The sequence below is a fragment of the Manacus vitellinus genome, unplaced genomic scaffold (genome assembly GCF_001715985.3).
Source record: "Manacus vitellinus isolate BGI_N305 unplaced genomic scaffold, ASM171598v3 scaffold_3_pilon, whole genome shotgun sequence".
NCBI lineage: Eukaryota > Metazoa > Chordata > Aves > Passeriformes > Pipridae > Manacus > Manacus vitellinus.
The window spans coordinates 41,275,304-41,299,336 of NW_021940535.1; the positions used below are offsets into that span (position 1 = coordinate 41,275,304).

A 24,033-nucleotide genomic window follows, 5' to 3' on the forward strand; every position below is an offset into this window, starting at 1 on the left:
GGAACAAGGAAGTTGATGGCTAAATGGGAGGCTACGTGCCAATTCCATTCATAGATTCTTTAAAACCAGAGAGGACCATTATAATCACCATGTCTGGCCTGTAACACGCCACGAGCCTTAGCTCATGACCTAGCAAATTAGAAAGGCAGCAGGAAGGAAGGAAAGGCACTGGTCTCCCCACTTCTGGCTCATACAGCATAGGCAGTGCTTCTGCCACCTGAGACTGATGCTGGCAGAGAGGAGTTTGCCTTGCCAGCAACAGCAGCACTCAATGTTTCATTGTGCTGCATCCTGCTCTCATGTGCTCAGGCTTTCTTTTTATCTCAGGGATGCAAAGAAAGCCCAGGACAACCACCTGGGGAGTTAGTTATGATTTTAAAGAGCTAATGATGCCGCCCACTGTTCAATGTTTATAATAAACTGTCCTCTCCCCCTCTTAACTAAATTGTGTATATACAGGGTAAGAAGCTGTACCCAAGGACACTCTGAGCACTTGGCTTGCTGCATGGAGCTGCTGTACTCCACAAATAGGAAAGGGGGACAGAAAGTAATTTATTTTTGTGCATTTGAATGGGGTAGGCTGGGAAACTCCGGCAAAAGAAGGGGACAAGCATGACTGTGGCCTATAACTGCAGTGTTTTAATGCAAACCTGAAGACTGTGCAGTCCTTTTGGCAGCTGGCTCACAGCTCAGCCTACACAAGTGATGTGGATGGGAATTTAAAGGTTGCATGGAATTATATTGCTTTCCTTCAGTCTCGTGGCAAATATAACACCTAATTGCTTAGCTTACGTACATTTCTACAACACAGAAGACGACGCAGCCTGTGAAATAGGGAGCAGCACACAGCCTGCTTTACCTATTACCTGTAAAGGGACATTTTTTAATTCTCTAGTCCATGCTTTTATGATGATGACTGCTCTGTAATGAAGTGTCTATGGCTGAGCGGCCTGTGCCTCAGCCTCCGCAGGCAAAGCAGTGCTCTGGGCAAGGCACAGCACATTCCAGCCCCCAGGCTCCAGGCTGTTGTACAAATAAGGAAGCAAAAGGTCCAAGCTGGACTGACTTCCAGTGCAGCAGGAATAGTAGGTGGATGAATAAAGCAAAAGGAGAGATTAATAGGAAAAAAAGTCATCATTAAAACTTCAAAGAGAAAAGCTAGAGCAGGACTAGTACATCAGCAAGAACAGCACTTCAGCTCTGAAACAGCTTTTTCATAACGGGAAATATGGTGGCATCCTTTATCCTACATAACACTTTAAAGGAGTGCAGAGGAGAGGCACTACCTTGTCTCAGTTTTTCTTCACAGAAGAAAGCTGTGAAGCTGAGCAGGTCACAGGTGTGCTTGTCAAGGCCAGCACCCACAAGAAGATATGCCCACTCAGTGCTGAGGGACAGAGTGTCCCTGCAGCAGGCAGGGACAGGTCAAGTGCTTGCAGACACAGCACTGCCCAGCCCGGGCTGATAGGAAAGATTTTCTTGGAGAAAGGTGATTTTCAGTTCTGTTTCTAGGTTAGGTACTCCTTTACTGGAACAAGTAACCAGTCAGGACACTCACATGCAGGAAGTGAATAAGCCACCACCAGCTCAGAAACACCCTCTTTGTAAAGGCAGTGAGCATTGGTACATCTGTGGCCAGCAAACACATCGACAGTAGTTTGATTGCAGCTGTTTGGCCACAGCACTTGATGAACCAGACAAGCTGACCGATGTTTAACGAGTGTCTTCCAATGCATGACATAAGAAATGACAGCTTTTATTTATGGTATTTATTTCTTTAGAGGACAGCAGTTTCTTTCACACTATGAGTTAACAAACTATTCTGAACAGATTTGTACTATGTATGCAAATCTAAACTAGTTGTGAAGATAGTTTAGCTTGGAGCTTTATTTTTTTGCCCGTACTCTCACTTTTCAGCTTCATACATGTCTTTCTTCTGGTGTGCTGAGGCTGCAACAGTGCTTCTCATGATCTGGTGCCACAAGGGTTGGATCTCAGATAGGGCACTCAGTGTCACCAGAGTAACAGTCCCAAACTGAGAACAAGTTTATTTTTGTATTGTGAAGATGCTGGTTGAAGGAACATAGTTCTTGACTTCAGCACTCAGGTGCTTGTATCCAGTGAAGCTGGACACAAGCACACCCCCAAGGAGCTCACACATAGAAGCCACTCTGGAAAAGCCAGAGAAAGCTGGGTACTGCCATTTTGTAATGTTACTTAACTCCGTCTGTTTACAGAGCAAATTATCCTTAAAAAATATAGCCAGGCCTTCATCCGTATTGTAAGAAGTGCAAAAGAAGAAAAAGAGAAAAGAAAAAACAACCCTAACCCACACTCTTGGTAGCCTGGCTCTCTCCCAGGTCTCTGGTCAGGATTCCTGCAGTTCTGAGTGCCTGTTTCTTTGCTATCTGGCTTGTCTGTCACACCTGCTTTGTCTGGTTGCCTTCAGCGTTTTGCATTTACTTATTCCCACACTAAGGATCTCTCTCCCCTTCTCCAGCCAACTTTATTTTAGTGCAATAAGCTGCAAGATGAGGTACCAAGAGAAATAAAACTGACACTATTCCTGCTTGTTCCACTTTGCAGTTCTGAGTTAGATGTATTCAACACATATATCTTTTATTTTTTCAAAGCAGCAGCTGAGTACCTTACCAAACTGAATCCATTTGGGGAAGTTGTAGGAAACTAATATTAGAGCTGCCATTTAATTCTCAAGGCAATAAAAAGGACTGAGAGGCCAAGTTGCCTCTGAATGTCTTTCATGTTGGTTTGTTACACAGTGTGAGCTTGTTTTACAAGTGCTCTGTTTACAAGAATGCTGGGGGAGCTGGAGGGGGGGTGTGGGGATGTTCATTTAAGTCCCACATTCACATAGGGCTACTTTTGTAAAGGCCTGATCCAGTCCTACCAGCTGCTTGCCCACAAAACTTCGCAATTGTGGAAGCTAATTAAGATTCTTCAGAGGAGCTCTCCTCTCCCAGCGGCTGCAGTGGCCTCATCAGACATGCTGTCCCTCCCCCCGGGGCCCGGCAGAATGCCCTACTGTGCTTGTTCTACGTTATGGCTTATGAATTAACCAATTGATTCTGAAAATATCATTACTTTAGGGCTAAATAAAGCTCTTCCCTTAAAGGGGAAAAAGCCTGGGCTCTCCATAGGAATAAACTGATACTGTATTACCTACAAACTCCCTTCCCTCTGAGGCTGCCAGTTGAGGATTCACTTGCCAGGATACAAGGGGTTCAGTACAAAGGGAATTTATCATGGATTTCTGTGAAGATGGGGAGGAAAGCCAGGGCCCAGGCAGTAAGTGTGACCTATCCACCTGCATGTAAATAAAGCTTCCTGCAAGCAACTCCGATTCAAAAAAAATTAGTTTACATGAATTGACTCTGTATATTTGCCTTGTCTTTTTTGTGTCCACTTCTCTCTCCAGCTTCAAAGTAAAGAGACACATAACTGGTATAGATCAAGCATGTTTGCAAGTTGCTTGGTACTAATGCTGTGTAGCTGAACTACAGAGCTGAACACAGCTCCAGTGCTGGAGCAAACTCAGCTGGCAGCGATATATGATGTTGGCCCTCCACTATCTTTGAGTGCTTATGGCCTCAAAAATGTATATTCAAGCCTTAAATTGGTTTTAAGCCAAAACCAAATCTGATTTAGAGCCTAAACTGAGGAATATATAAAATTAACTATGTTTCATCTAATACAAATAGCTGTGTCTGTGCAAACCCCTGGTTTTGAATATTTAAAAGAATGCTAACTGCAGGAACAAGACAAGAACTTTCAAGCAGTAAAAAAATTCCAGTGCGGTGACATACACAGTTTTAAATTGGTCACAACAAATGTACCATCAGATTGGACTTCATCCTCCTCCTCCCAAATGTTTCAAGTGTTTACCTACACCTCTTTCAATTAAAAAGAATACCCTCCCATCCCCAAACTAAAAATTAGAATATTAAGAACACTGCATAAAACCATACTACATATTTGTAATAACAAAATGCTTTATTTGGGGGGAAAACAAGGAAAAGTGTGACATCCTCATTATCAAATTGCTTTAAAAAGGCATTCTTCCTTTGAAAAAGGTAACACTCGTACAGAAAAGGTGACCGGTGAACAAGCCCTCTCATTTAGCAGTGGGAATTCTTCCTTATTTTACAGCCAAAGTAAGGATTTGAACAACATACAGCCACAGATTTCAACTTTGCTGGTATTTTCCAGTAGGTTGGGACATGGCAGCCACTCAGCACTGCTCCGGTGTGACGACACACCGTGGAGATGGGGCTCTCACAGCTCTCACACAGGTCGCTTTGCAACAAACCACAAGACTTCACCATTACCACAAGAAGACACTGAGAAAGCCACAGGGTAACTAATCTTCTCGTTTATCTCCAAAAACTTTTCATGCAAGCCCTATGCTCATGAAATTCTCGTACCATTCATCTGATTACGCCTCAGTGCGTCACCACACGTCCCCTCTGCTGTGAGCCAGGACTGTGTGTGCAAGGTACACAGCAGATCAAAGGCTACTGACATACAATCACTTCCTCAACGCAACTGCTTTCTGTACAGTAGGTTCCACGTTAGGATGAGTTTTAAAGACTGTAAATTTATATCCATAAATTACTTCTGCCCTCTCTGAACCTTATGTTAGCATTTAAGTTGTTAAAGAAAGGGACTGGGAAGTTCCTAAAATTGTCAGGTTATAAAGCAGGCATTCATCTTTTAGTTCAGTGTGACACTGAACTAAATACATGACACCCATGGTACCCACCCATGCTAAGGGGTAAGATACATTGGTCTTGTTTAAAGGGGGTTCATGTTGTCTGAAGTGTGAATGGCAAACTCTAAAAGAACTATTGGTTTTCTTTATTCAGGTTAGACATAACAAATATGTCAGATACAGCAGTTAGTCTAGAAAAATACATTTAAAAAAATCTTCAGCAGACCATGCTCCCTGTAACAAAATCTTTCAAAACCAATTTTACAAATTATTCTACATTAATGTAAAAAGAAAATCTTAAATTTAGCATCATGGATTCCACCAAATATCTATCTATCTATCAAAACATGACTTTCACTATTTGTAGGTGTTAGAATTCATAATACATTTTTCTAATGTATCCTGTACATATTAAATAACCTAAAAGGCTCCTCTTGTAGTGCATTAACCATTTAGCAAGCACACTCAGTATTTCTCCAGTACCATTTGCATTACAGTTATTTGCCTGCAAATGTAATTAACATCTAAAAGTGCACACAGTTAGATCCCCTCCCTCCCCATAACCTGTTTCCCTGTTGAAACCCAGACATCCACTGGAAACATTATGCTACTGTAGCTAATCTACCCATGATTAGAAATGTGTGACTAAAGTGTTCTTAAACTATACAGGGACTGAATTATATACAAGAATCAAAAGGACAGCTCATATTTACATCAAGAATGAACTTCCACTACCACAGCATTATACCATGAACTCAATACAGTGTTACAGTCGGTGTTTACTTAGGACTTCAGATTTAGATCAGTATAACACAAAACTTAGCTCAAGAAATACCCTGAAAAAATGAACATGTTTATTAAATATTACTTCTGTTATGCCATAAGCCATATCCATTGCTGGATATTCTTACAAGTTCAGTGTTTGAAATAGTGTAATAGTGTGCTGCTCTATGAAGCAGCTAAGAACTTCTAGAAAGGTTGCTGGGGAAAAAAAGGAAACAAAGAGAAGCGGAAAAAAACCAACAGAAAAAGGGGGGGAAAGGAAAAAAAAAAAAGAAGGAAAAGGGGCAGCAGATACCAAGTGAAGCACTAGATTTGAATAACTAAACCAAACTGTTAGCGCAAGTCCAAGACAGGCACCACATGCAGAAACCCCTTGGAAAAGTGTCATAGAGATCTGAGTAGGTTGTAATACACAAGCTTAAGGTGTTTCTTCACTGAATTTTTCCATACTATTTGGCAGGACTTTTCCCTACCAAGTGGAAGAATTTTGAGATTAAATTCCAGATTATCCAGTTTGAGATTAATGGCTTTACTCTCCAAGAACTCCAGTGTATGAACCTATATTACATTTTTCCAATGCTACTTGAAAAAGGCAAACTATAAACTTTTCAATTCATTTTTTACATTGAACTTCTCAAAGAAATCCAAAGTGTTGTCTTTAATTTGCATTAAAGTGGTCAAACATTTCTCCTGTTTCTTCCCCCCCCCAAAAGTGCAAAAAATGAGTTGCTGCTTGGTCCACAAACATAAAATAATTCCTTCTGATGGAGTACTGCTGCCAACTCATCACTTCCAGCTTCTACTTCAAGAAAAACGTCAGCGTCCAAAGATAGAATTCAATTCCAGTAGAATTAACTCTACAATCTGATTCTGGTATACTGTGTGGACTGCTATGTTACCAGTCTCTTTCTCTGGTTTTAATAAGGTTGGACCAAAAACTATCGCTATACTTTGATAGGTCATTCGGTTCTTTTCTCCATTTTCTACAACTCTGAAAGAGAAAAAAATACACAAAAAGAGACTTATCAGTGTTAATAGGATGACAGAAAAAGACACAATCCAAAGCCAAAGACTAGTCATAGTATTTTGTAATGAGTAGTCTTGTTACTAGGACATGCAGCTGCTGTAATTTCCCTCTCTACAAAAGTTTTGTTTTGAAATGTTATTCCTGGTCCTCTCACAATCCCTCAAACATAAGGGCTTGGCAGTAAACATCACAACTATGAAGCATACTGTCTAAGGTCTATTTGGTGCTCTGCAAGCTCACATAAAAACAGACTGACATATTGCTCATAACAAGTCCAATATAGGAAATAAAAATGCAGTGGAAACAGCCATCTAGTACTTTCAATCAGATTATTTAGCTTTAAGAGAGGGTCAGCAATACGAAGTCTTTCCTTCTATCTCTTACTTACCTCTTCAGGTGTCTAAAGAGTACCTGCATAGTGTCCTGATTTGGTTTTGGCAACTGTTTGATTAAATCTTTAACAGCAGGGACACGCTGCCTTGGCTCTTGTTCTGCAAAAGGATGAGGTATACAAACAAAAATTCAGTATTTTTGTTTAAAACTTTGGCATAAAATTTAACAGGCTGGGAATAAAAGCCACGGTTTGCAGTGGCAATATGAGATAGGACACTGCCACCTCCCGACCGGCCCCTGCATTGCAGACAGGCAATTCCACGGTAGTTACCGCCGTTTATAATCAAAACATTCTTTTTATGTCCAAAATAATTAAAACAATTGAGCAGAACTCGTACAAACACCACGTCCACATTTTTCAGACTTACTAATTGCATTGACAAAGTCATTGAAGTGATTGTAAGTGAACAGCGGCTCTGGCAATTCTCTGAAAAACATCTTTAAAGCTCCTGTGATGACATGAATATCTTCCCATTTACTGTCATTCAAGTCCAGTTTCTCATCTGAGAGAGAAAAATGAATAATTAGTGTTAATAATTTAACTATAAAAGCTTTTTTTTGTTTGTTTTAAATAAACTTAACTATTCTTTTGTACCTATTGCTTTTAAAGCAGTGAAGACTTGCTTCACTTCAGCCCCTTTTGTAACCCATTCTGGGATATAGAGCTGTGGTAGCATAAAAAGGGATACAAAACCTCAATCACTACAGGCAGAGATGGTTAAACTCTGCCTACTGCACTACATGCAGCTCCCCTACACTGAGGGCATTTTCCAGAAGGGAACAGGAGTTGCTGACATAACACAAATTTTTTTTCTTGTCAATTAGGAAATGAGAGGTCAGACTGTGGATGGGCTACTGTCCCCTTCCTAGTTGTACCAAACAAAACACTATGATTTTGCCAGATGAAAGGGTTTTCTACAAAGAGCATGGTGAAGAGGAGTTAAGCCCCTCCACACTAAAAGGCAGTAGCAAATCTTACTTAAAAAAACCCATTAACTTACAATTTTAATGCTAGCGGAAGGTTAACATGATTGCTGTTTTTCCATAAGGTATGGGGTTATTTTGTCTGAAATAATCCCCTCTCCTCAAATTCTATTACCACCTTTCCTTAGAATTCTGTTCTAGTTATGCCTCTGTGCTCCACATGAGACCAAGCCTCCAGGTTATTGGGTTTTTCAAGTGGTGTATATTACATACTCAGTTCCACAATTTTGAAGTAACTTTACTTTGAAGATGGCAGTAATTTCTCATGATATACTACAGTTATAGAGAAATATTTTTCCTGAGCTTTCTATGAATTTCAACCATCTGAAAATATATGCAATTGTAATGTAGTTGGAAGAAGCTTACCATGGTTGACTGCAAATCTTAGCTTCTGTATCACTGCAAGATTGCCACTAACTCTGTATAAGCCATCAATATCTAATCCTGAAACAAAGAGATAAATCCATTTTAATACCTCACACATATTTGAATTCTGAAATCATTAGGTCGCTTCTTTATAGGTCTACTCAGCAAAATTAAAAACAAAAGAAACCCACCTTGTAACAAAGGGGGGGGAAAAGTTAAACTAGTTTTTTTTGATGGGCAGGGTTTATAAGAAGAGGTTTAATTTGCTGACACAGGTTTGGTAGGGTCAAGTTCAAAGTGGTCTCTAGAACTTCCTATGCAAGCAGAAATGAGGCAACAGCTCCAAGTTTCCCCAGTGAGACTCATTATGTCTTGTTTAAGATGCTCTTGGTGGGTGGGCAGGGAATACACGGGAGTCCAACATGCAAGAACCAAGTATTTTGTGGAAACAATGTTCAATTTTTTTACGTATGGTTAAGAAATCCAATCAAATCATGCATAGAGAGCATCTCAAAGTTGTCAAGTGACCAGGTTTGCATAGAGAAGGAAAGCTGTGCATGCACAGAGCTACCCAACAGTCTACAACACTAAAATGGGTAGCCCTTGCCTTAAAGGATTGCACTCAACCAGAAAAGAAGAAAACTATGTCTCTGTGGTTGTTACTGCAGTTACTCAGCAGTGATTAGGAGGTAAGGAATTTATTTAAAGAGTCACTTGAATGCAGCATGTGAGTCAGTGCCACTGAGCAGGTGAGCGTTGCCAGAATACCTGCAAGTCCCTGTAGCTCCTCACAGAGTTGTCTGATGCAACAGAACACAGTTACCAGCACCATCTGACATATCCCTTTTCCCCATAATCCACTAGTCATTCCTTTACAGAAAGAACTGATTTGAAGTGTATTGGCAGTAGGAAGAAGAGTTGGAGAAGTGGGGGGAAAAAAGCTGTTCATTTCTGTCAGCTTCCCCTCAGGTATTTAAAAAAGGAAAACTTCACTATCTTCACTGCAGTCCTGTCTTTAAAATAAAAAAGAAATAAAAAAAAAAAAGGAACAAAGCAGAATAACCTCTTTCTTACAACCTGCAGATCACAGGTGGAATAAAACCTGCTGTCACAGGCAAGGTGGCAGTTTGTCAAACTGCAGTAAGGCAATGGAAGCAGTTATTTTTCCCCTCCCAGGCCATAAGATAACAGCATTGAGAAAGTCTACAAGCTGCAACAAAATCCTAAATGAAGTTTCCATGAAGATGCCTTAGAATTCACATGTATTCCCCCTGTAACACTTACCCTGATTCTCAAGAGAACATTCTCAGATTAACGGACTGGAATATATCTGAATGATGATTATGGAGATGCCATAATCCCCTCTCAGTCATCTTTTCCAAGAGATAGGGCAATGACAACAGCAAGAAACAAGCAAGAAAACCAGCAGAGACTACAGCCATGTCAGGAGTCACAACCAACATATTTTCAACAAAGATTGAAGGTGTCCTTTACAGCAGACAACCCAGAATGTCACATGTAGCTTTCAAAGTTTTCTCAGTTATTAGGTAGGAGACACTTATTTGCAATGAAAGCAAAGAAAAATTGAGTCAATGTGTGGGCACTGATAATCTCCAGAACTGCATAAAATTTAGCAGTCGGTGTAACTGCCTGAAGGGCATCAAACTGATAGACTCATCTTCTGGCAGTCAATGTGTATACAGAGCAGGAACACAACCTCTTCCGAGAAGTTTGTTTCAAGGAAGTTTTAACAGAAGTGATTGTTAGCATACTTAAACCTTCAAAAAATGAATGGTTGCATTTTGTTTCTCTTTTTTAATCTGAGAAGATGATTACTTCTTGTAATTCCTCTTTCCTTAGAGCCTTGCTGCCAGGAGGCTGCTCTGCCTTCTCATCAGCCTGAAATATACCGAAGCAGACCAGTTGCTCAGATATAAGATTTCTTCCCCTCTTCCCATTTTGGATTCCACCTATGTCCCCGTTCTTGAAAACCCAATGCTAACTACAGATATAAGTTTCAGATTATTTTCCCCAAATAACTCTACAGTATTTTAAGATTATAACATTCCAAATTAGGTAAGAGTGGTGAGCAAGAGAGATTTGAAAACAAAAAACTTCAACCATACCATGTTCCTCAACATGCTCAATGCACAGCTTCACGAACTTTGGCACCGTGCCGTTTTCTCTTTGACACAAGCTGGTGAGATTTGAACCAAAAACTTGATCTGGAACCAAGTAAAGAGACTGATTTACGGTGGAACAGGGATCAAGTGACAGAACTAGTTCAGGTTAAAACAAACCTCTACAAAGGGCAAAGACTACTGGATACAATTGTCACGGTATTGGAGTGGAAATAGGAAAGTTTTGGAAAGAGTTTGCAGCAGCTCCCAGCGAGAAAAAGCTCCCAGTAAGAAAGAGTGTCAGCAGTTACACAAATGTGAACCTCTGAATAAGGAACTTTTGCTACTGAAATAATTTTAACCCATCAGGTGGTACTTGTAAGAGTCATACAGTTAATAATATAATGAGAAATGCAATGGATTCAAACGTGTCCTGTTACACTCCATTCCTGTTCTGACTTCAAAATATATTTATTGTAATCTTTGTTAAAAATGTGAACAGAGATAATAAGCTTTAACTAGAGTGAAAGCTTTAGGTATTCCTTGGGGAAAAACCATGTAAAATTTCTTTCACTGAACCTACTATTTAACACAGCAATATGTATCAATTTACTTTAATGTATAGTCTTCTAACACTTTTAAGTTCTGATATAGATTTGTAAAAAAACCTTAACAGAGTTCTGAATGGATACAAATGTGACCATGCATAGGCAACCTCTCTGCAAGGTCAGAATCTAAATGTAGATATTTATGGTCAAAGATAAATTTGAGTCTTGTTTTCAAAACTACAGAATCCAGGGGGAGTGTTTTCTATCATAGACTGGAGCTAAATGAAATACAGCTTGGGCAAAGAAGAGAATCTTGCAACATCTCTCTGAATTTCAGCAACGTTGATTCCTCTTATTTCAATTATGTTATCACCAAACCCTTTAATAGACCCATTTCTATGGCTTTCATCAAAGATGACCAAATAATAGACGGCCTCCTCTGTTCAGATGCATGAGACAGAGAAGCAAAGCTCACACTCTTAAAGGGAAGAAGGTTTTTGTTTGGTTGGTTTTTTAACCTGTTAAATAAGGTATGTAAGTGGCCATCTTCCCAGAATGAAGCATATCTTACTTCAGAGCTTCTGCAGAGACTGCTCTTGCATTTACATCATGCATAGTATCTACTTCCTTTCCATTTTTCATGTTTAGTAATTTAAGTAGATTCATTAACAACTCTTGCATCTTGACAACTGCTTTGGGAAATCCAAACAGCACACCAAACCAACTATACAGTATGAAAACGGGCATTTAATGATACTATTAGCATATACATATAAGGTTAGACCACCTGGAGCCCTGCTGTAGCTACTCACGCAGCCAGCTGTATAAGCAGAATCAGTAGCAAAGGACTGAAAAAGTGCACACAGTAGAAAGCCAGGTTAGCATGCAGCTGTGGCAGGTAAAGCAGTGCAGATTAGGTAGCAGAAGAAAATAGTAGCATGTAACAAAGTAATTTGCTACAATTGCCTTTGACTTTATTAATTTCAACATACACAGGAATAATACCTTTTCTTCTTATCTCAAAAGTAACTTCTGTACTTTGGCTTTTCCATGTGACAAAAAACTTTAGCACAGTTACTTTTCCACTTAGTGCATGCTGTTTCAAGGGATTTCTCTTTCTAGAACTTTTCACTATTTTTTCTGCTCATACTGGGTTTGCCAAGCTTTCTATTTACTAAGCTTGTTCTGTAGCAGCCACAAAAGTACATTGGTCTTTTAAATAAAGACTTCTGTATTCTTCATTCATACAACAAATGTAAAACTGTACAGTGCAGATCCAACTTTTAAAATTTACACCATGCTTTTAAATAAAAACAAACTCTTAATTCCTTAATGTCTTTATTAAAAATCCAATCATTAGCATGCACATGTACAAATTAAACTTGGCTTAGTGTTTACTGTTGCTAATGTCAAAAGTTACGTCACTGAGCCATGACATGAATACTAAGCTGTAAAGCAGAGTAAAATGTTGAAGTCTGGGAATAATGCCTCCTTATCCCAAACAAAATTTCCATCATTTACAGTTATATTATATTTGCAGATACACAAATATATCAAACACCACATGCAACAGAAGCACACCTGTTAAAGTATGTAGTTAGGCAAATTACAGTAGGATTTGGTCTGGTATTTGCCTACCCATATGCTATTTTGACCCTAGTAGAGCACCATCTACAAGTCCTGCTAAAGCATACAAATAAATAAATAAATGAAGTTTTACAGTGAGTACCAAGTCAATAATTTACACAAACAAATCAACTTAAACCTGTGCAAATACTGTTCTCTGAAAGTTTCTACAAGCGTGACAAAAGGAAATCAACTCTTTCATAACTTTCACTCAAGAGTATCTGTAAGATCCATTGTTTGTGAAACAAAACAATGTATACATTCAAAAAAAGTTATGGGAAAAATGTTTTAAGGTAGGATTCCTTTAACCTTGTCCTGGTTTGCCTAAATATCTCATTTCTTATGAGATGGCACAATTGTCTGGTTCCACACAGACTAAAACACCCTTGTGAAACAGGTGAGCACATGCACCCAGCTTTGTACCCAAAAGGTTTTCTTCCCCTTATATGCACAACTCAGAAGAGTGAAATGCAGTGCTTCTTAGCTAGAGAGTCCAAGTCCAAATGGGCTCCTAGGCCCTCAATTTTCACTGCAGTTTTGCCAGCAGTGAGCTGAAGGAGAGCTCATTGCTCATAAACCCCTGTGCAGTTTAATGGCTCATAGCACCGCTCAAGAAGTACAACAGTCAATCACCAGTTCCACTATACATCCAAGACTTTTGTTAAACAAACTATACACATGTATTTTACTCTGGAACTAGACCATTTTAACCCCCATTTTACACATGAACTACAAAACTCAGCTTTCCAAATTATTTCCTCTGTTAAAAAGGTTCATTTACCCTTAATGTAGCCTTTTTCACGGACGGCTTGTAACGTGGGGCGCCGTGTAAGAAACTTCTTGAGCTTCGTTTTGGTCTTTTTCTGATCTGTGGAATCTATATTGCTAGGTGCTTTCACTGCTGAAAAGAGAAACACATTTAGCATTACTAGCCACAGAACCAACACTGCATTTATCAGCCAAGAAACCAACATTACAAAAAAAAAAAAAAAAAAAAAAGAATTAAGCTCCAAGATACATTAAAAAGCTATTCAAATTTGCAATGCATCCACAATTTTTACCTTAACTTTTTGGAACTCCTTGTAAATAGTATCCAGTTTTCAAATCACTAAGACAACCCTGTCACAAAAAACCTGCAAAGCCAACTAAATGGTAGCTTACATAAGGAATCAATGTGGGATTTTAAAAATACAGCTATGTTTGCAAACCTGTCTTGTATCTCATTAGGTTAACTATTTTTGAAAGAAATAAATATTTTCTTGAAAATTACATATAAGACCTGGAAAAAAAACAGTCTGCCTGATTAATTTTTCTGTGCACAGGAAGTTAATTTCTGCATTTTAAAGAAATTTAGCTCCAAAATTCTGAAGTTGTAATTAAAAATGTTTAGTTTCTCTAAATCAGCCAATACATCATTACTAACTTAGTGTAATTGCAGTTTAAGCTAACAGTGCAAATATTTATAGATGCCGTGCCCCAGATAAAAATCAAGTAAAACTATTATAATCAGTAGATCAACAAAAGAATTCTTATTCAAAACTATTTATAAAAGTCAGATAAAACAAACACCTAATTACTTCTGTGCATTTGACACCAAATGTGCATTTGACACTCAAAAATAATTCATTTCACTGCCACTTATTTTACCATTTTTAATGTGTTATACAGTAGAAGATAAAGACATTTCACACTTTTTTTAAAAAATTTGATCAATAAAACATGGAAGAAAATTTACCAAATGGCATTAGGATGCAGAATGAACTATATAAAAGCTGTTTCCAAACTTGAGTAGTTTCATTTTTATCTGTCCTTTTGAATTCTTCCCTATTTACACGTAATAATGAAGATGCAGAAAATGAAAACTGGCATTGCTAGAAAAAATGGATGGAAAAATTTCAACTCACAACGAAGTTTCTTAGAGTCTTTATTCTCCTTCTCTTTCTCTTTGTCTTGTTTTTCCACCCCAGGAGAATCTGGTACCTCATCTTCTAATGGTTCATCAGGTTCTATTACCTATTAGATTTAAGATACACAGTGATCAGTTTGCCAGTTCACAGAATATAGCATTAACACACAGGTTTCCTGTAGACAGTTCTACAATACATCATTTTTCCTCCCATAATGATATTCAGTTGGTTCTTTCCTGAACTCTAGGTGTTAAATGTCTCTTCAGAGATGATACCATTTCTGGCAGAGTGAATTACTTCAAGAAACACTGTTTCATCATAAGACTCAATAAAGAAAGTTTTGCTGGACACTGAACAAAGTACAACCAGTCCTTCATGATAACACTTCATTACATCAACCAATAAACAATAGAAATTATTTTTGGTTAGGTTTATTTTCCAAATCCAATAGACAAACATAAGCTATTTAATGGTCTGCTATAAAAATGCCTGACTGATAAGAGTTGAACACTTCTAGAGCATTTACCTAATTTCTTATCTCTGTAACTAAAATTTCCTTTATAGAAATCAGGGTTACCAACTGGAAAATTTCACTACCATCAAAACATACACTGAATTCACTCTGAAAAACTAAATGTACCCCTGCCTAAAATTCTTGTCCTGTGTTACTGCTATCTCAGCATATTCTCATTCAACACTGTCAAGTGAAAATGTAGATCACACTGAAGTGTGGAGGCGGGTAATCTGTACATCTGCAGCCTCATACCTATGCTATGTGCGTGACTGCACATCAGGAGATGGGAAAAGAAACTTCCTCGGGTTTCAGGACAACATATTCCCTTTCAAAACCACATTTTTTCTTACTTCACTTTTACTGTAAACTAGACTGCCTACACAGTTACCAAAATCTAACCATAGAGTGCCTTCTGTTACAAGGAAGGACCTTTTAAAAATAAGACAGTTGTGTACTACAGAGCATTCAGTGAGTAGCAGCATGACTTCACTAAGTTGCATTTTAACTCAAAGGGCAGGTGTTGGCTTTAAACACCTTCATTCCTTGTTCCTTTTTGAAAACTTTGGATAGCCTTTTTACACAAAGACCAATTTATTCAACTGCCCAATTCATGTCCCCAAGGATCCTCCGCCATTCCTCATGAGGCCTCAAAGCTCTTTAGGATTCACACATTTTAAACCTAGTAACTGTTCTGGGGAAAAAAAAATCACCTGGAATCTAATTTATATTATGTAACAAATCTAATCTAATAACTTGGAAATTTCTGTATGCAAAAAAGAGCTGTCACATCCTTTGTAGGCAGCTATTCCTCTTGCACAGCATATTGCCACAACAGCAAAGGACCAAAGAGAACAGAATCTCATCTGCCCCTTCTTTTGAGGAAGATCTCATCACACTAGGAACTAGTGCCTTGATCATGGGAAAAATATTCACAGCTACTATTACCATAAGCTTTCCAAAATTAAAAGCTGGCTTTAGATCTGATGGATATTTGTACCCAAAGCTTCAGTGCTCCAAGTTATCACATAGTCTGACGTGCTTTAACTTATGCCTTGTTATCTTGGGTCTCTTGGCTACCAGCTCCCAGCAGTAATAATACATCACCATTTCTTCCAGAGTGCTGATAAACTCTTCTTATTCCACTATCACTTCCTCAACCTAACATGTAGTATCTCACTCACATCTCAGCATATCTCAGCCTTTTCATCTCCATTTGCATTTAAGCAGGAAAGAAGTGGCCTCAGTGGTGTTACACAGGCCAGAAGGAAGGTTGTCGCTGAGTCACTGCCTTCCCTGGCTAATAAGGGGTCATGACATTTTCATACCACGAGAAAGCAGATTAGAAGTCTAAACCATGAGCACTCGGAAAGAAACTGAACTACTCATATTAGCCTGCTGTGTTTTGGTGGAAAACAGCCATGTGTGAAAAACATCAGAGCCAAGAGAAATGAAGGCCACTGAGTAGCACTGAAAGTAACATAAAATGGAGATAATGGGTAGCAGCCAATCTGTAACTATTAAAAAATAAGAATACATATGAAGTAAAACTTGGTATGAGAGGAATTTTTTTTCCAAAATCTCCTTCTGCTCCTTCTGAATTAAAAAAATGTTCTTCTTGTTTGGCAATATCTAGATCAAATGCTCAAGCATTTTCTGATATTTAAGTAGTTAGCACTATGCTGTCAGACAGGAAGAGATAATACAGTATTTTGCCAGGGCTTTTAATTTGCACTTTAGTGCAGCCTTACTAAGTGAACAGCACTATCAAATGAGGACAAATGTGTCACGAAGCATCCCCTCAGCCAGACTCCCTGCTTCATTCCCTCTCTGTCAGAACCTTTCAGGTCACTGAGACAGACAAGTATTTGGCCACAAAAGCAAGTTCATTTCTGAGATGGAGGTCAGCCCACGCTTTCTCTTTCTTAATCCAGTGGACCATCGTTCTTCCTCTGCCACTATTAATTATATTTCACTTGTCACCATATCCTCAAACTCCTGCTCACTCTCAAGAAGATCAGTAAATGAAGATGTACATGGAGCATCAGGAGTTGTTACATCAATCAGTTTACTAAATAATATTACCTTGAAAATAGAGCCTTCATGACTCAAATACATACCTGATTATTGATGGTATAGTTAAGAACCTTATACCATTCATTAATAAAGCCGTCATTATCAGATTGAATTAAGAGCTCAGTTCCTTGGTGGGTTTTTAGCTTTAAAGAAATAAAAACAGATACCATTAGAATTAATAAACACACTACAATTCAAAAGTGAAATTATCCAAATCAAATTAAACTTCTCCCTGGCATAACTTAGATAATACACAGCCACTCAAGAACACTTACCAGTGAAAACAGTAAATAACAATCTGCTTAAAATTGAAAGGCATATCCCATATAAAAATATTTAAAATGGACATTTCTTGCAAGTACTAAAGATACCATACACATTTAAGCTGGTAGAAATGGATAAAAAAAACATTTTTTTGAGGTTTTGATTTTAATTTAGGAAAAACCTCTTACATCAATAATTGAAGTGCATAGATTTCTTCATTTAAATGAAATAATTCACCTCAATAACATTCTTTTTGCTGGATTTGTCCTTTGAGGCCCAGTCAATCAACGCCCCTTTGAGATCCACTGTAAATTCTGGCTTAGACTGATTGACACCAAACTTCTGGAAAAAAACAGGAACAATGATGTCAAACTTAAAAACAAAGAAATTCCTTACAGATACACAATCTGGCAATCCCCTAAATACAACACTGTTATTTACAGTCTATACAACTTAACCCAAATACAGTACTTTGCCACAAATCCACAGGCATAATACCAGGAAAACAAAAAACCTTACACTGAACACCCTGTAAGCATATCTATTACAAGCTGCTCAAATTAAAGCCTTCAAAATTCCATAACTAAGTGCTGATCAGATTCCAGCAGAGCTTTTTTGCCTATCAGAAATGGTAGAAGTCCAAACAGCATTTGACTGTAGCTTGATTTTAATCAAGATAGTCACAAGCTTTAAACAAAACTAGCTAATAAGTAACTGAACAAAAAAAACCCCAAACATTGTCACTTAATCAGTGGTTGTATATCAAACCAAAAATCAAACCAGACAGTGGGTTTGCTAGACAGAAATCACATCCCTCCACACTGAAAGAGCACTATCAGTTTTTACATTTATCTATACATTTTTATTTATTATTTTTTTAAAAACATTTACGTCCCAATGCTTTTATATTTTTCTGTAGTGCTTCCATTGCAATACTAGGGCATATCTTACCAAGTAAACAGAACTCACTGTCTAGCTACTAAACTAGCAAATAACCAAATAAACAGCAAATAACCAAAGCAATGAACAAAAAAAACCCTGAAACATTTAACCCACAAGTAACCCTTCAAAGAATTTGGAAGCAAACATCAAGGAGTTATTTTTACCTACTACTTTTACATCTATGTTAGCTATCTAAATTTTTTTAAATAAAGTACTTTCACTAGGATTTCAACATACACCACATAGCTTTGAAATGCAATTCCTGAAGGAATGCAATTCAGTGGCCCATACAAACAAAAAGCTTTAATTGTGAGTAAAATATGGAACAGGAAAAGCTGTAAGTCACTGAGTTATAGCACAGAAATTTAATGTTGTAGTTCCAGGGAAAGCTTGTAGCATCTGCTCCATCAGAAAGGCTCTTTTCTATTCCTTTAAGAAGTCTTTGATGTGTGAATGCTGCTCCTGTGACAGCTCTGGGGGACCTAAGCCCCAGGACAAGCTCCTTGTTGCAAACACAAGCTTCCAGCCTGTACAAGAACAGCCATATCCAAGGGGAGAAAAAAAATGGTTCAGAAAACAGGACTAATCTGCTGCTTCTGATTAAATTCCCAGCATGGATGTTAATTAATGCTAATTGTGTTTTAGAAAGGCTGTTTACCACTGAAAAATCTCCCTGCCTTGAGTCCTAAGGGCAATGAAGTGTTGAATGGAAAGTAGCATCTTAAGTTCTTTATTTTACCCCTGAAATATCAGAGAAGGGGAGTATTCCTAATTTACCCAATGCCAATTAGCACTTGGAAAAAAAACTCCACCACTTTTCCCTTTCTAACTTAAATCTCAGATATCTCATCTAAGAACATTTCTTGTTAATTATAATAGAGCTTTTGAGAGAGTCCCAGCTCAGCAGTGGATTCCACAGGAACAATCTCTGGGCCACTGTGGCTCTTGCAGCAGCTGCCTGTTCAAGAGAATGTCACATAACTGCTGCACACACAACAAAAGCGTCCCAGACGCACTTCCTGGCAGCCTAGATCAATATTGCTGCGTGTTGGAAAAAAATTCAAATCAATTTATAGAGTTTGGCACTGGAGAGAGCAGGAAGCTGGTGCCAAAGTCCACTGTGGGACTGTGGGTGGGGAGAGTTTGCGTGTGATTAGTTAAAAACACGACCCAGATGATGCTGAGCAGCACAGGAGAGGAGGAGAGGACCTGCTGCAGGTGAAGTGAACAAACAACAACAACAAAAATACAAGTCACTGCTGCTCTGACCAAAAGGAAAGCCCTCCAATACTTAGCTTGCTGAACTCCACAACTGAGAGATCGCAGCACTACCTCCAACACCTTTACACTCCACCCATCATTTTGGCCTGACTCCAGCATTTCAGAGAAGCACAGAAGAAAGCAAAAACTAGAAGCTAAAAAAGAGGGAAAAAAGAAGAAGTCTCCCCCCACTTCTTCACTCAAATGGTGGCCAAATTGCTGTGTGACATCCAAGGCTAGGTAAACCCATGCAAATAATTCAGCCTCACTGCAAAGCTCTTCTGATATACCAATATATTACATAATTATTCACAAACTTAACTTTTCTATTCCAGGACATTTTAAGTTTACCATGCAGGCTCTCCTATGAGCTTTACTGTCAAGGCTCTTTTCTGTTTGTGAGTCTATGAAAATGAGATGCCAGCAGCTATTTCCCTCCTTGAAAGCTTCAAGGAGCAAGTCCTGAACAGGGCTGCTCAGACACTCTCCTTACAAAGGTCAGCTACAGGCAATTGAACCCTCCTGAAGCAAGTAGATTGTGCTGACAGAAGTAAAAAAAAAAAGCCTTTCCCTTTGCAACTGCTGCCACACAGCCATTAAGTCTGCTTTCTCCAAACAGAGTGTACTACCCAGTCAGCACCAGTCAGACACCTTATCCTTACCGGATTTCTCTTCTGAGCTGTCTAGAAAGTTTGGAAAGGGCAGCAGTGTGAGGTAGAAAGAGGGAGAAGTCTACACGTGGTGCTGCCAGCTGTCTTGGATATGAAGCTGTCCCTACAGTCACTTCTGACAGCCTTTTTTAAAAAGAAAAAAACAGTCACAGGATGTGCTTATGCTGAGATATCTTTTATTTTTCGGAAAGAATAGGGTGTTTTCTTTGCTTTGCATATAGTAGATGCTGTGCAGCTTAAGGACAGATGTATACTGACACAATAAATAGGATAATTTTCAGGAGTTTCTCTAAGTCCTGAACGCCTGCACAGGACAAGCCACACAGTCTGTACTGTGACATACTCCAGCATTCTTTGGAAACAGAACTGGATGTTATTTATGCAAAGACCTTGGATGTGCAAATGACACCTGGCTTTCTTGTAATTCTGTTTCTAATTAGAGCTGGGTGGAATGTTTTAATTCCAAGTCCTGCTCACCCAAGGATGCACTGCAGAAAGAAAGCTGAGGAGACAAATACTCCTTTGTGGCTGGTAAGGGAGCTTCAGAACTTACTTTTAACACTAGTATTAATATATAAATTCCTCCTCATTCACCTCGAGCAACAAGCTACCATATTAGCTACCAACATTTTATGAGTTTCTGATAAGCAGCGCTTCTGTGCTTGGCATCTAGACTTCAAAACATAACTACAGATGCTTAAATTATATATAAAAAGAGCCCTACAAAATTTACATCAGCTTTCTATATGTGGAATATAACAAAAATGTCTCTGTGTTCTTTTTCTTTCATCTCTTTATGCATAACATTTACATTTTTGGATATTCCAATTATAGCTAAAATTATCAAACAACAGTTACATCATTGTATCAAAGTTATCATAGGCACCATACAAAGATTCTAAATTAGTTGTGTTAGAAAGAATCAGACATAAAATATCTGTTAAAAAACTAACCATATCATGCTACTTATTAGTCAAGGCACTAGTGGTTCAAATAGTAGGCAAATTTGGGATTATAATTCTGGCACCAATGAACCAGATACACTTTCTGCTTTGTTCCAGTAGAACAATTACAGGATTATTGCAATACACTTGTGTTAATTTTCACCTTGGATGACTTTCAAAAACAGCAAACAAGATATGTGAGGTGTTATATGAAGTGTCAAAACTAAATCTTGGAAAAATTCAAGTTTACTTTCAGGATTAGTGGCAAATAGCCTTACAGCGACACGAGGCATGCAACAAGAGCACATACAGTGATAGCTGAAACTTGGGCAGAGTTTACATAGGTGACAGCAGGTCGACGACTGAGAGCATTTTTCCAAGAAGAAAGCAGCGAGAGCAAGAGCTCAGGAATTGAGCCCACTTGGCAAAATGACTTGATGAGAAAAAGGAAGAAAAGTGATGAAGTCACAAAACAATGCACAAAAAAAGAAGATATGGTTATATCAATCACTAGACGAATGCTAAATAAATGTTCTGCTTGTAAGATGAATAAGAAATGTAATTCTTTATGTCAAACTGTTAGACTTGACGTCACCTTATTAAAATATGCACACAGAACCAAGTTTGAGAGGGGAGGTGGGATTTTTAATACCCTAAAAAAATTTCCTACAGAGAGCAAAAAGAGTGTGTGCTGAATACTTAATTATTTACAAAGCCAACTGTGAGTATGCAGATACACAACACTCAGTCCTTGAAAGAGTTTCTCGCTTAATATTTCCAGCTTCACTTTATTGTTTATAATGTTGATACTCATTTTGCTGACCCTACTCTAATACTTCATAGTACACATAACTGACAGAGTCTCACAAAAATATTGTGTCTATGGTATTTTTGTGCCACTCAAATCATCAAAAGAATTTATGCCTTTTTATTTTTCCCACCAAATGACTACACTTGGATGGTGTAATACACCTTACACTGGTGCAACTAAACCATGCAACTCTGTTTATTGGTTATCTTTTATGGATAATTCATTTGGGCACACATCACCCGTAACATTACCATACCTTCATGAACACTTTGGCATTGTGTGTTTAATGATAATAACACATAGCTGAAAAAAAGGCTTTTTGATCTACAGCTACATTTGGATGAAGACTATTAGTAGCTGTAATCAAGACTCTGGAACTTGACTAGTTATTCAGGCAAAATGTTTTACTTTCTAAACAAGCATATTTACACCTCTAAAACTAAAATACTTTTGGATCCTTAGCTAAAAAAGTAAATTGCAGAAGTCACCAAAATCCACTTCCTACCATAAAGCATAATTTACCTTCTCACATGATTTTCATCTTTACGTTTTTTCTTTCCTTTCTTTTCCCTCTGCTTGACCATCTTGGCCAACTTTACCCTTTCTATTCTCTTCTACTCCAAATTTCATTTATCCATCCTCACTCAATTTTTTCAACCACCCTTTCTGCAGAAGGGGAAAAAGAATATGTTTACAGCTCTGAAATGGACTCAATGCTATAGAAAAGAATTGTCAATTCCAATTCACTACCCAAAATGAAGAGCAGAAGAAAGTGAGTCAAGTAGAAAAATCAGTAAAGAACAGCAAGATAGCATTATGTGTAACAGGCAATTTTGCTGGAATTCATATGATAATACACCAAAATAACCAACACTGAATCTGGCCTGTCTTTAGTTATTGCAGGAGATCTACAGAGTTTAATGTCAGACCTTCAAAAGTAGGTAAGTAAGGCATAGATAAAAAGCCATTTCTATACCTATTATTGTAGGAATGTAGCTGGATAAATATAGCCAATTTAATTATTGTGCTATTACCCTAGAGGTGACATAAAAAACTGAATAATCATCATCTTCAATGTGATGTTTCTCTTTAGGTCTTCATCAGACAACAAAATAGAAACAAGCATTTGCCATGCTCTAAGCAGATCTAAACCAAGATATGGAATCCAGCAAGACAAAGACTAAATTATAAGACAACAATATGACATTGCTCAAATAGGCCAACACAAGAAGCCAAGTGTCAGACTATTTTATTACACGTGTCACATTCAAAATTACTTGGAGTTTATGAAAAGATATCCAAGAAGGGTAAAACAAACAAACTGTTCAGACAAACACATTAATAAGGAACACAAAAAAATCTGTTCTGGAGCAAAAACTTCAAGCCTACAGGGCACCTGAAGACCTCTTTATCAGTTTCTTACTTGTCAAATAGAGACACAGAAGTACAACTGTTTTCCTTCTTACGGTACATCATAATTGTTACATTAAACTATTTTCTTGCCAACTTACACGCTCTTATTTTTTCTAAATTAGGTGTGTATATATATTGGTATCTAGGCCATACAAATAAGAGAGCTTTAATTTATTGTGCTTTACATGACTAACACTTCAGTGAGGGTGGGGGTTGTTCCTGAGCTTACCCAGCCAGTTCCACTTCCTTGGGTTTTAGTGAACAGCAGTGACGACCCTTGTAACACTGCCCATGATGACATCCAATTCTTTCTGTAAATAATTGTAAACAAACAAAATAAATTGACTTTGAAAGTAGATATTTAAACTGCCCATCATTGTTGCCCAGCTGACCTGTATGTTAATATACTTAAGCGCATATACAGTCATTAGTGGCATCAGTAAGTCTTAATTACTATCATATTTGTAGAAGGGGATGTATGTTAACAGCCCCAGCCTGACCATCAAAGTCTAAATCAAACAAAGCTAATTAGTAGTGGAAGCAGTTCACCAGGAGAAACACCATGCAATTATAATTTCAAAGGGGCTAATCTGGACCGCTCAGCCTAATGTGTACTTAACAGATCATGCTAAAGTACTGCACAATTCTGAAATTCATT

The 24,033-nt window shown here is 38.1% G+C and overlaps 1 protein-coding gene across 11 annotated transcripts in view; it reads right to left on the reverse strand.

The window, feature by feature from the left end:
- Positions 1-4,860: 4,860 nt before the first annotated feature.
- The window catches only part of ARHGAP12 (Rho GTPase activating protein 12), a 76,085-nt gene continuing 56,912 nt past the window's right edge, over positions 4,861-24,033 (reverse strand). For 6 of the 11 annotated variants that reach the window (XM_029961782.1, XM_029961786.1, XM_029961790.1 and 3 more), the window contains 11 exons: positions 23,605-23,686; positions 21,462-21,584; positions 17,572-17,676; positions 17,115-17,213; positions 14,481-14,589; positions 13,358-13,477; positions 10,409-10,507; positions 8,283-8,360; positions 7,301-7,435; positions 6,928-7,030; positions 4,861-6,503 (listed from right to left, as the gene is read on the reverse strand). In XM_029961782.1, coding sequence (XP_029817642.1) covers positions 6,329-6,503; positions 6,928-7,030; positions 7,301-7,435; positions 8,283-8,360; positions 10,409-10,507; positions 13,358-13,477; positions 14,481-14,589; positions 17,115-17,213; positions 17,572-17,676; positions 21,462-21,584; positions 23,605-23,686 — 1,228 coding nt within the window. In that variant the 3' untranslated portion in view covers positions 4,861-6,328. The remainder of the gene's footprint in view (positions 6,504-6,927; positions 7,031-7,300; positions 7,436-8,282; positions 8,361-10,408; positions 10,508-13,357; positions 13,478-14,480; positions 14,590-17,114; positions 17,214-17,571; positions 17,677-21,461; positions 21,585-23,604; positions 23,687-24,033) is intronic. The other 5 variants (XM_029961785.1, XM_029961789.1, XM_029961784.1 and 2 more) reach the window with 3 other exon arrangements.